Source organism: Rhipicephalus microplus, chromosome 7 (genome assembly GCF_043290135.1).
Source record: "Rhipicephalus microplus isolate Deutch F79 chromosome 7, USDA_Rmic, whole genome shotgun sequence".
Lineage (NCBI taxonomy): Eukaryota > Metazoa > Arthropoda > Arachnida > Ixodida > Ixodidae > Rhipicephalus > Rhipicephalus microplus.
The window spans coordinates 9082478-9094598 of record NC_134706.1 but is presented as its reverse complement, the minus strand read 5'-3'; the positions used below and the strand labels follow the sequence as shown (position 1 = coordinate 9094598).

The window sequence follows — 12121 nt, the reverse complement described above, 5'->3', positions numbered from 1 at the left end:
CTAGCGTCTCGTAGTGGCGGCGGACGTTCCAGCTGCTTCAGCTGTGGGCCCTCGACATACCGCTCTTTTTCGTTAATGGCGCTAACGGCCCCATCGTGTCGCCGCGGTTGCCTAGCGCACTGAGCGTCTGCTCGTAGCAGCGTCGTCGACGGAGCTCCTCCCACGCAGGCCCGACCAGACGACGCGCGGAAATCATGGCGTCTGCTACACACGCCTCCTAGCTACGCTTTTCTGCGAGAAAGTTTTCGTGCGATTCGGTGTGTGGTGTTTCTTTGTCGCTCCACAATTGACCTGTCGTCGTCGTGGAGGGGGCCACTAGTGCGTGCGCCGTGAGGTTCGACGAGATGTCGAATCCGGCGTCGCCCGTGTCGAGGACTTCGACGGCGCCCAGTTCGGGTCGCGCGTCGCCCGCCGGCCCCGCGGTCGCCAACGGAAACGGACCCGCGCTTCGACGGGCCATGCTTCGCCATTCGTCCATCAGCAGCGTGGAATTCTACGACGTCGCGTTCAAGGTGAGTGCTTGTCGACCAACAGCTGCTGCACGATTCTGCGTTTGCTGCTGCGCGCCTGTGTAGTACTGTACCTTTCCTGCTATTCGGAAGAGGAAATCAGCAAAAAAAAAAAAAAAAACTTGTAATGGCAAGTAGTGTCGTGCTGTTATAAGCTCGAGGGCACGGGTACGATTCCCGGAAACGCGGCCCATTTTGACGGAAATTCAAAGAACACCCGTGTACTCTTGAATTAAGGGAACCTCAGGTGATCGAAATTTCCGGAGCACCCCCCCCCCCCCCAACACGGTATTTCTAATAACGATATCGTGGATTTGGGACGTATAACACCAACATATATTATTAAACTAGCGAAAACGACAGCGATGACAGCTGACAACCAGACAGGACAAGGCTTAGAACTAAATATCTGTAGAAGAAAGCCGCCGCACACGTGAACCAGAAGTGCACGCTTAAACAGGCTATCTGAGCCGTTTCACGGTTGCCCACCTATACCAAGTCATGTAACTCGTTGTTAGTACGACATTGACGTGTTTCGTAGGCTTCGACTGATACGTGCTAAACTTTCACACGGCCGAGATGGTCCATTCACGCATGCGCTGATGGTTCGTGTGTGTAGGACTTCAATAAAGGTTTACATTTAAGTACAACCTTTGTCCGGCCTGGTTCTTTCTCGCTGTGTGCGTTTTAGTTTCGCTACGTCTCCGCTTTCGAATAGCGCTTGTAGTTTTCTGGGGACGTTTTTATATATGAGCGCTGTAGCACACGCGTTGCTTATCGATCGACACTGGACTATAAATCGCCAGCCTGTTTCGCGGGGTGTCAACGTGGGTGACCGTATGGAAGGCTTCCTGTTGCACAGAACACGCTCGCGGCAAACGGTCGGAGAGTGCAAAGAAGCCCGGCACAGGAACACGCAAAGCTCACGTTCTCGTCACACTTGTCAAAGAGCACGGAGAAAATTTACGTGCAGTACAGACGGAAGCGCGCTTTTATAGTGCGGTCGAGCACGCGGCTGTGGGCGCCGTTGTTGTCCGCAGTTGCTGCCGCACCTTAGCTACGAGTTTTCGATCATGCTTTTGAATTATAGCTAGAGGACTTAGCACGAAGTTTGACTACTTTGGGTATCGTTTCGGTGATTGCAGGTTTCAGCAGGAGGGGGCAAACTGGTGAAGCCAGCTGTGGGCTCTACACATGCGTGATTCTGTCTTTGCAAATCAGGATCATGAAGTCTTTTTCGAGGAGTGCATATTGTGCCGAACGCCGGCATATCTTACCGTCTTAAGATGACAGTAATGTCATTGTCGCGATAGGTATCGTTTCGGTGATTGCAGATTTCACCAGAAAGTGGCAAACTGGTGAAGCCAGCTGTGGGTTCTACACATGCGTGATTCTGTCTTTGCAAATCGGGATCATGAAGCCTTTATCGAGGAGTGCATATTGTGCCGAACGCCCGCATATCTTACCGTCTCCGGATGGCAGTAATGACTATGTCCCGATATTCGGAAATGCGCCGTATACTGATGAGCCAAACTTCGGCTGAGAACCGACGAAATCAAAACTCTGGCGTCACGCGCATTATCCCCTCGCTACGCCACTAAATCTGAAAAGATAAGTCATCCTGTCACGTGACTGTAGCCAGCCAATCGGTGAGGACAGGCTACTGGCGTTATGATGCTAGGCGCTTGTCATGCCGGACACGAATATGCACCCCTGATCTAGCTCATATTTAAATGTGCTGAGCTCTAGCTATTATTTATATGTGCGGAGCAGTTTAGGCGACGAGCTGTCGTATGTTGTGATCATGTTTCGTCGTTGACGCTAAGCGCAAAAAGAAGGGCTCCGCCACATTTTGCATAGCCAACTGCCGCGTGTTGAGCTCACACTCGTGTCCAATAGTCACCTCTTTTCTAGGAGGAATAAATGAGGAAGGACAGGTAGGTTAGCTAGCTCCTCTTTTCTAGTGTTCTTTAAGCGCCTAGGTGATGATATTAAGCGCGAATATTACTACTATGGCTAACTAAGAAAACGCGACAACGCAAACCACGTGCAACAATTGAAAGAGGAAGCGGGCGATAAATAGCAAAACGTCGCAGCATTAACACGAAGTCAACGATGATGAATAGGCGAAGCTCCCGCGGGGTCATTCGGGTTGTCGTCCACATTGTCCACTTGAACGCGCAAATGAGGGACAACATGTTTGCACAGTGCATACGATTTCGTTTTATTGGTCGTCATAAAAAGGGTCAACCCCATGAGGGCCTTTCGCAAATCGGAGCGCTTTCGTGGTCTTTTTTCTCCATGGCAGAAAGAGAATGCTTCTTCATCGTCATGAGCGTCATCGTCATGGCGCGTCACGATGGACGGCGGACAATGTCGACCCTAAAGAGCTTCGCCCCTAAAAGAAAAAAAGAACGAAAAAATAGGAAGAAAATCATAGATAAAAAACAAAGGAAAAAACTGAGGAAAAGTAGAAGAAAAAGAAATAATGAGAGAAGGAAGGAAAGAGAAAGCCAGAGAGAAATAAAAGGTCCGTTTGATTCGCCTGCATTACGTGAACCAGTTCACGAGGTGCTGCTCCCTGCCATTCGTTTCGGCGGTGCAGCATTGATGACCTCATGAACCCTGCCGTTCTTTTCGAAAGGGGGCAGAAGAGGTGGAGCACTGGTTCACAATTTTCCTGCACCCCCTACGCTGACGGTGCCGGCTTGGTGCAGCCGCACGTGCAGTTGAGCAGACGGCCCCTAACTTATGCATAGACGTCGTATACTGCCTCTATACTGGTGTGTTTTGCCAAGATGTTTGTACCTCATAAACTGTTAGCGCGTGCAGTTTGCCATCGGTCAATGTTAGTTGAACGGTGCAAATTAAGCGAACGCAAATATAGGGTCTGCACCTTGTCGGTACATCGTCATTCGGCGGTGCCTGCGCCGCCGAACTCGCGCTGCACAATTTCTGCTGCACAGCCGTGCACCTATTCCGTGCACGTGAATCTAACAGACCTGAAGAAAACTGCCAACTTTCTTCAGGCTTTGCAATAATAAGGTGAAGCTGCTTTACCTTTTTTTATGCATTTGCTCGTACGTATTACTGTTAAATGTGCATACGTCATTACGCGATGTGATACCTGCAGGTACTATACGCTGTCTCATCAATATGCCACGTCGCGCATGTGATGGTATATTGCGCGCATTAAGCCAAAGCGCTACAGCATGAACTGAACTTTGGCCTAATTATTATTCGTAGGAATGACCGTCACAGCTTCGCGTTTGATATACATCGCCCGATCGAGACGTTGACAATAAGTGTTAATTGGAGTTGAGTTAACTTTGCCTACGTCATCGGAGACGTGTACACTGCAGGGACGGACGTGTAAGGAGGACGTGCTCTATTGAAGTTTTAGTCGGAAGTGTTGAAAGATATACACAAACACATTAGAAAACTATAAGAATGGCATCAACCGCAGAATGTGTATGCATATAAAAGAACGCCGAGCACGCCTATAGGCCAGCAGATTAAATTATATCAAGGTATTCTACCTTGCGGCTAGACAGCGCAAGCGTATACAGCGCATGCTTATGCACGAAATACTTTATTGATGTAGACGGCTTCGAAAATATCTCGAGTCCTAGGATCTCGGTTCGAAAACAAATTGAGATCACGAAACACACCGAGATCATGCTTCTGAAACGCGAATAGTCACCAATTCAAACGCATATGCACGCAGGAGAAAACAATAACATACGGCAGGAAGGGGCGTCTTGGCTATAATCTTTCAGAAGGGTCGGTCGATCTAAAAAAAAAAAAAAAACTCGGTAAACTCTTGCAGGACCTTCTTCTGTGACGTCGCATATTGACGATGTGGTAAAATTCTATCCTCCGACAGAGGTTCGTTATGCAATTTGTTGAGCGTGTTGCGAAGGCAATAGTCGCTGTGCATTTCCAGAGTTCTCTATACTATACGGCGTCTCTCGTAATGTTATCTTGGTTTTGGGAAGATTACCCCCAACAGCAATGATTAGTTATTGCATGTTGCTTGTTATTACATATTCCATTGTCTGAATCCATTCCCATCCTTTCGTTTTGTGTATAAGTACACGTGAGCACTTGCGCAGCGTCCTGCTTTGGTGCGCACGTGGTCGACCGCGTGACCCGTTCGTATCGACCGATTTGTTGTGAGTTGAGAGACAGTGATTTTCCGAACAATGCTCAGCGCTTATATATATATGACGAGTGGCGAACACATCTGCAGAGGCCCAAAAGAGAGGAAACAGCTTACTTTCGTAAACACCAAGCACAGAAATTCATCCATGTTTCACTTTTTTATAGCTCACAAAGGAACACGGATGAAAAGCGACGTGGACCGGCTTCCAAAAGATGATTCCTTTTCCGCACGAACGCACACACACGCACACGCACACACATTCAAGTAGCCAGACACTGGTCGAAACTGTCAAAATAAACGTTTCCGTTGTAACTGTTCTCACGGATGATCTACTGGACTATTTGCAATGCTCTCCTTAACCTGCTAGGCACTTGTCGCCTTCGAAGCCAATTTCTAGCCTGAGGTGCAAAGATTTTGCACACTAATTAGATTATTCAAAAACAGGTAATTTTGAATAATGTTTAAAAATTGATCTTTATTATCAATTTTAGGCGGTTGTTTTTATGGTGAAGTTGTTTCACGTGGCAAAATATGGAGAGCCTGATTTTTATGTCGAAAATATCGCGCTTAGTTTGTGAGATCGATACATCGGCGATTTGATCACGATAGCGCGCCGCGCCAGAAACGATCTGCTATCTATAGCATAGAGAATGCCGACCGATCGCCCCTCGCGCATTATTGTCTGTATATCTGTAATCTTAACGGGACACTAAAGAAGAATGATGACTTGGTTTAGATTTACGAACTGCACTCTGAGAACTGTAATGCCGTATGCTACACTATCGCTATTATTATTAGCGGAGAAAATGGGGTTGATTTTCTCCCAGCAGCAGGATAACGTAACTTCAAAATCCAAAGTTTACAAGTTATATTAGGGCCTTCTGCCGCCATTGTTGTGAGAGTGTAGTAATTATTTTAACCAAAGCGGCCATAACCTTGAACAATTACGGGCTCCGCCATAGTGGAGCAATGGCTGCCCCCCGCCACGGTGGTCTATTGGCTGAGGTACTCGGCTGCTGACCCGCATGTCGCGGGATCGAATCCCGGCTGGGGCGACTGCATTTTCGATGGAGGTGAAAATGCTGTAGGCCCGTGTGCTCAGATTGTAGTGCGCGTTAAGTGAAACCCCGGGTGGTTGAAATTTTCGGAGCACGCCACTGTATACGGTGTCTCTCATATGGCGGTTTTGGGACGCCCCACAAATCGATCTTTGGAGCAGTGGCTGCGGTGATCTTCAGAACTGAAGGTCGCGGGTTCGATTCCGGCGGCGGCGGTTGCATTTTGATGGAAGCGAAAGGGTAGAGAATTGTGTGCTGTGCGATGTGAGCGCAGGTTAAAGAACCCTATAGGTTGTCGAAATTTCCGTAGGCTTCTACGACGGCGTCTATCAAAACCATATTGACACGCGCGCTCGTTGTGATTGTTTGCGGGGAGCATTGTTAATGTAATTTATTGCATGTACTCTCTCTCTTATGTTCTGTCTTTAGCATCGGGACGATGCTTTTTCAGGGGGGGGGGTAGTGACACGCGCGCTCGTTGTGATTGTTTGCGGGGAGCATTGTTATCACTTTCTGTTAAGCGCAACGCAAGAGTGGCATGCAAGATAAACGCGGCCTGCGTTGCACTTAACAGAAAGTGATAACAATGCTCCCCGCAAACAATCACAACGAGCGCGCGTGTCACTATCGTGGTTGGGAGACGTAAAGTAAAATAAAAGGTATTATAAACAATTGTAAGAATTCGTAAATATACGGGGCAGACTTCACGCTCTTTCCGCCCTACTCCTCCTCTCTTCTGCGCGTCTATCAGCGCAAGGTGTCACGCAATTTCCTGTCTTTCCGTTCCGTCGTGAATCGCCATGAACACCCGATCACGCACGGCGCGGTAAGGCAGGTACACGATGCTGTCGGCAGCTGTTTGTAGCGGTATAAATGGTGACGCGAGTTGCGTAACACGACCGAATACAAATGCAAATAGCGTGTCGAGCTTGGATCGGAAAAGCGGTGGATGATCGGATATAACCCACACATGCTGGATATCTTAGTTACGAATAAATGGGGTGGCAGTTTACGGAAATGCACCGATCACTCGCCATCATTCATGCGGCGAGAAATGGTGGGTAACGAGCATATATACTAACAGTACGAGCCAGTATTATATATGCGCTACTAGTAGAACACGATTGTTTATTGATGAAGGAGCACATCCTCCGGTACCGAACAATTTTAGCAGGAGAGTCGGAATATTTTTAACGCGAGAGTTGGTACATCATCATCATCATCATCATCATCATCATCACGACCACCACCATCATCATCGTCGTCGTCATCATCATCGTCATCATCATCATCATTATCACTATCATCATCATCATCATGATCGCCATAATCTTCATCATCATCATCATCATCAACAACAACATCATCGTCATCATCAACAACAATAACAACAACAATAACAATAACAGCAACAATAACAACAATAACAAAAACAATAACAACAATAAAAAACAATAACAACAATAATAACAATAACAACAGTAAAAATAAGCAATTAGAGAAACAGTTGAAGAGACGCGGACTCTAAAACGAGGTAGTCGTGACTTCATAATAGACTTAGAGATCAATACGAACGGTGCACTGCGAAGATAACTCCATCAATTAGAAGAAATTCATAGCCGCTCAGCGAAGTACGGAGACACTGCGACCACCTAATCAGGCAATGTGCTGCACTATCAAAGAGCAATGGGATGACACAATTTGCCTATAGGTGGAATACGGTATATTCGCAGTGTCTGCGCGAAAAAGGCGATGATGAGTATACACCTAATGGAAGCGTTAGGGAATAAGTCTTTTTTTACGTGTTGGTTTATGACCGCACCTGGTATCGCTCCACAAGTGAGCGGAGGGGTCTAGCACTTTTCTTCCCTAGTGGTCTTGCTAACTAATGCGCGAGTCCAAGAAGGATGTCCCGTACATCGCATACGGCGTTACAGAGTCATCACACGCCGTAAGGAGCACGCATGAAAAGACAGGGCATGCAAACACGGACTTAAGATAGCAACTCATGACGCCAAAGATGCTAACAACTGTAAATTGACTAACGGGACTAATTGACTGATCACTAATGACCGCAAACTGAAAAGAAAACTTACTCATGCACACGCCCATGCAATATCCAAAATTACCAACTCGACGTGCCGGGGGAGGTCTATTTGAGAACGATAATGGTTAAGGCGTTTGGTTTCACGTTTGCCCAAGTTGATCGACGGTTTAACTGCTATTATCGACATGTCATGCCTCAATCTTCAGACGTGTTTTTTTATTTTTTTCATTCCGGGGCCGGCCATACAAAACTGCGTATCCATCAAATTTCGGCGTGTTCTTGCACTGTTTGCAATACAAAGAAAGATTACAAGGGGAGCCTCTGGTTAGCTATCTCTCGGGCTCCAATAATCTCTGATGAATGCAGGGGCTCCAACGTAAAAGCGGCCGCAGCTGAAAGGGACCTTACATGTAGCACATTTGTACGGCAATCGGGGAATTTGTTGGCGTGTTTTACGAAACAAATATAGGTACGCTTCTTGTCTTGCCTTGCCTTGTCTTGTCGTGTCGATTGGTCCGCATATATCATGAACATGTGCAGGTAAGTTATCGCGCCTTTTTTTTTCCTTTCCGCCGTTGTGATTAGCATGGTTGCGATCGCAGTATCTTGTATATGAGGATACTCCACATTATCGAATGTAACGGAAATACAGACACAGATACTCGTCTTCCGAGACGTATCGCGATACAGATACAAAATGTCCAAATAGTCTCTAAGACACATATATCTTCAAAACTGTCCAGCCCTGTCCGCAGTAAAGTTCAGTTCCACGTCCCTTAGACTATTTCGTAAGCGCTTTCTTTGAGATAGCGGTAACAAAATATATTAGATGCATTCTCGAGCACCGCAATACCTGTTTTAAGTTTCTCGAAACAGTACCTTTGGTTTGAGTAACAATCCGAAAAATTAATAAAAATTCGTGTCAGTATACTAAAGCGCTGCGCGCATTTGTTTCCGAATCCGTCGGGCGGCTCTCCGGCCCACTTTCCCATTGTTCCACGCGCACCGCAGTACACAACAGGTGCAGGGACGACCAGGTGCAGGGACGACCAGCTGCCATTGCAACGTGCCTCCGAGGCACGCCTTGTGGGACAACGAGGGCCTCTCTTGTCGGTCCACTTGTGGGTCGACGTCGCGAAAAAAAAGGAGAGAGTGTCTGAACTTCGAGTCGGTCAACAACGCCATTTGCAGCAGCTGGGGCCGTCTCGGGAGTCACCTTTTTCGAGAAACTATATAAGCGATATGACATGGAAAAGGGGGACGCGATGGCCCTGCCACGTATAGCGCAGAGGGATCGCCGAAGGAAGAGAGAGAGAGAGATGGAGAGGAAAGGCAGGGAGGTTAACCAAGCTTGGCTCGGTTGGCTATCCTACATTTCGGGGGGGGGGGGGGGGGGAGGAAAGATACGGGCGTAGTGCTGAGCTAAACGGCGATTCACTGAAGGGTTCGCATTTCAGTGCTTTACTCAGCAGGATGAACAGCGCGTTATACAGTGAGGTAGCTGTAAATGCTATCTATCTATCTATCTATCTATCTATCTATCTATCTATCTATCTATCTATCTATCTATCTATCTATCTATCTATCTATCTATCTATCTATCTATCTATCTATCTATCTATCTATCTATCTATTTATCTATTTATCTATCTATTTATTTATCTTATCTATCTATTTATCTATCTTATCTATCTATTTATTTATCTTATCTTATCTATCTATTTATCTATTGTATCTTATCTATCTATTTATCTATCTTATCTATTTATCTTATCTATCTATTTATCTTATCTATCTATTTATCAATATTATCTATCTAACTATCTATGTATCTATCTATCTGTCTAACTTATCTACCTATCTCTCTAATCTATTTATCTATTTATCTATCTATCTAATCTATCATTTTTTTCTTTATTTCTCGCTTTCTTGTTATAATTACCTCCGAACGGGCGTCGCTTCTTTCAGATGGTTCCAGACATCACTTTATTGGGAAATAGCAGAACAATACTAGGTGTGTTCGACGTACTCAGATGGCGGCTTCAATGAACAGGACCGTTTGTCGGGAGCGTCGAGCTAATGGATTTCATAGCGGTTCGTCCGAAACACTCCCGGTCGCTCTTTCCAGCTCTTTATTTCTCGTTTCTTTTTTTTTTTTGGTGGGGGCGACTCCATTTTTACTGCTCTACCATCTCGGTGTCCTCGCGAAGTTCGGCAAAGCATCGTTTACACCATAAATATCCGCCGCCATCTTGTCCCTGAAGTGGAGAGTTGAAGTATACATGTCTTCTCGCTTATATATTATGTCCACCCCCTCGTGACTCATTCGTCTCTTTCTCGGCGCTTCAAAAATCTTTTCTCGGTTCGATCGATTCCGTAAGCAGAGAAGCAGCTGAAAAGCTCCGCGCCATCAAAGCACTTCGCTGTGCGTTTCGAGAGGAATTCCCGTGCGGATTGTGTTGAACCCACCAAGCCATCAGTGCTGCATGCTTATTCTTTCTCTCGTATCCACGGTAACGCAGTTTGCTTTCGCGTCTGCACTTTTCATTGCGTATCTGATGCGCCCACGTCTCGGCAATATACCGTGCAGTGGTTTGATAATATGAAAATGTCACCATATGGTCGCGCACGTGAAAGTTGGACGACCCAAGTGCCATATAGATTCAGTCGGAAACACGGTAATTATGTCATGTTTCCGTCTCCCTAAATTGAATCGAACATTTTCAGTACGCAAAAGTGTAGCCTTTGAGAATACACTTTTCTACGCTTTGGATGAGACTTCGCCTACGGAACCTGTTTGAACGCCACCTATCGCGTATGTCGTCGCCTCAACGTTCAGAGAAGCAGATAACGCTCAAAATGGAATCTTCACAAGAACGTGGCTGCGCGAACATTCGTTATTTTCGAATAACGGATCGAATATTGTCGAATTCGTATTTATCTTCGAATCTAACAGCCACTGCATACGCGAGTACACAAATATATTGAATACACTCCGTTGTTCCGTATGTCATGGCTACTGTTTTTTGCTTTTATACATACTCTGAATAGCAAAAAAATAGATGGCTTTCACCTTGAACTCGTCTCATATACCTAATTAACGTGTACCTTGTGCACGTACATGCATGGGTTAGTTTTCACGTCGCTCTCACTTTCTCCTCCTCCCCCTGTTGAATCACTACCACTGTGTACGGAAATCGAACCCGCTTCCTGTAACTTAGCGCCGCAGAGATGTATCAGTTTAACAAAACTGGAAAATCGGCGAGATATTGCATAGGTTGAACAGATTTTCGAAGCGCAGAAGAACACACATTCACAAGACAAGAGGACAGAATGGGCCTGTCTTTCATCTAACCTCATTCGAGGCATAGCGCACTATAATGCATCCAGGAAAGCACACATGCGCGCACAGGAAACTGCTTAGTCAAACACGTTTTAACTTACAAACACTTATCGAGGTTACATGAAAGTAGAGTCCGCCCTGTCCTCTCAGCTTGTGAACGTAGGAACGCGCGCGCGCGCGCGCGCGTGTGTGTGTGTGTGTGTGTGTGTGTGTGTGTGTGTGTGTGTGTGTGTGTGTGTGTGTGTGTGTGTGTGTGTGTGTGTGTGTGTGTGTGTGTGTTCGCAAGGAATCCCCGTCAATTATATATCAGTTCACGGAATCGGACCTCGGACGGCCAGTACGCAAAATCACAAAATGTGCTATAGATATAGCTTCCTGAAGACATCGTGCCCTTTGTGAAGTCTCAAAAACGTGTCCGTACAATCGCACGCGAGCTCTTGCTATGAACCAAAATGTACGAGAAAACGTTCACGAAATTTCTTTTGCTTTTGAATGATATTGCCGGAGATGTTTGCTTAGGTTTTAGCTTGGCTTTTTAAAGAATTAAAGTTATATAAGGGGAGGTTGGTGCCATTGCGTGGCACTGGTTACTCCTCTTCTCTTGCGCAACAGTCGGCATTGCATATTAAGTAACAAACACAAGGCTATACATAGGTACATGGCACACGCACTGAGTCCAACTCCTCTTCTCTTGCGCAACAGTCGACATTGCATATTAGGTAACAAACACAAGCCTATACATAGCCCCGCCGCGGTGGCCTAGTGGCTAAGGTACCCGGCTGCTGACCCGCAGGTCGCGGGATCCAATCCCGGCTGCGGCGGCTGCATTTCCGATGGAGGCGGAAATGTTTAGGCCCGTGTACTCAGATTTAGGTGCACGTTAAAGAACCCCAGGTGGTCGAAATTTCCGCAGCCCTCCACTACGGCGTCTCTCATAATCATATAGTGGTTTTGGGACGTTAAACCCCACATATTAATCAACAAGGCTATACATAGCTA

At 46.3% G+C, this 12121-nt stretch overlaps 1 protein-coding gene across 1 annotated transcript in view; it reads left to right on the top strand.

The window, feature by feature from the left end:
* Window positions 1-211: 211 nt before the first annotated feature.
* The window catches only part of LOC119179495 (ras-related protein Rab-37), a 114162-nt gene continuing 102252 nt past the window's right edge, over window positions 212-12121 (top strand). Inside the window, exon 1 of the mRNA XM_037430579.2 lies at window positions 212-512. Coding sequence (XP_037286476.1) covers window positions 345-512 — 168 coding nt within the window. The 5' untranslated portion in view covers window positions 212-344. The remainder of the gene's footprint in view (window positions 513-12121) is intronic.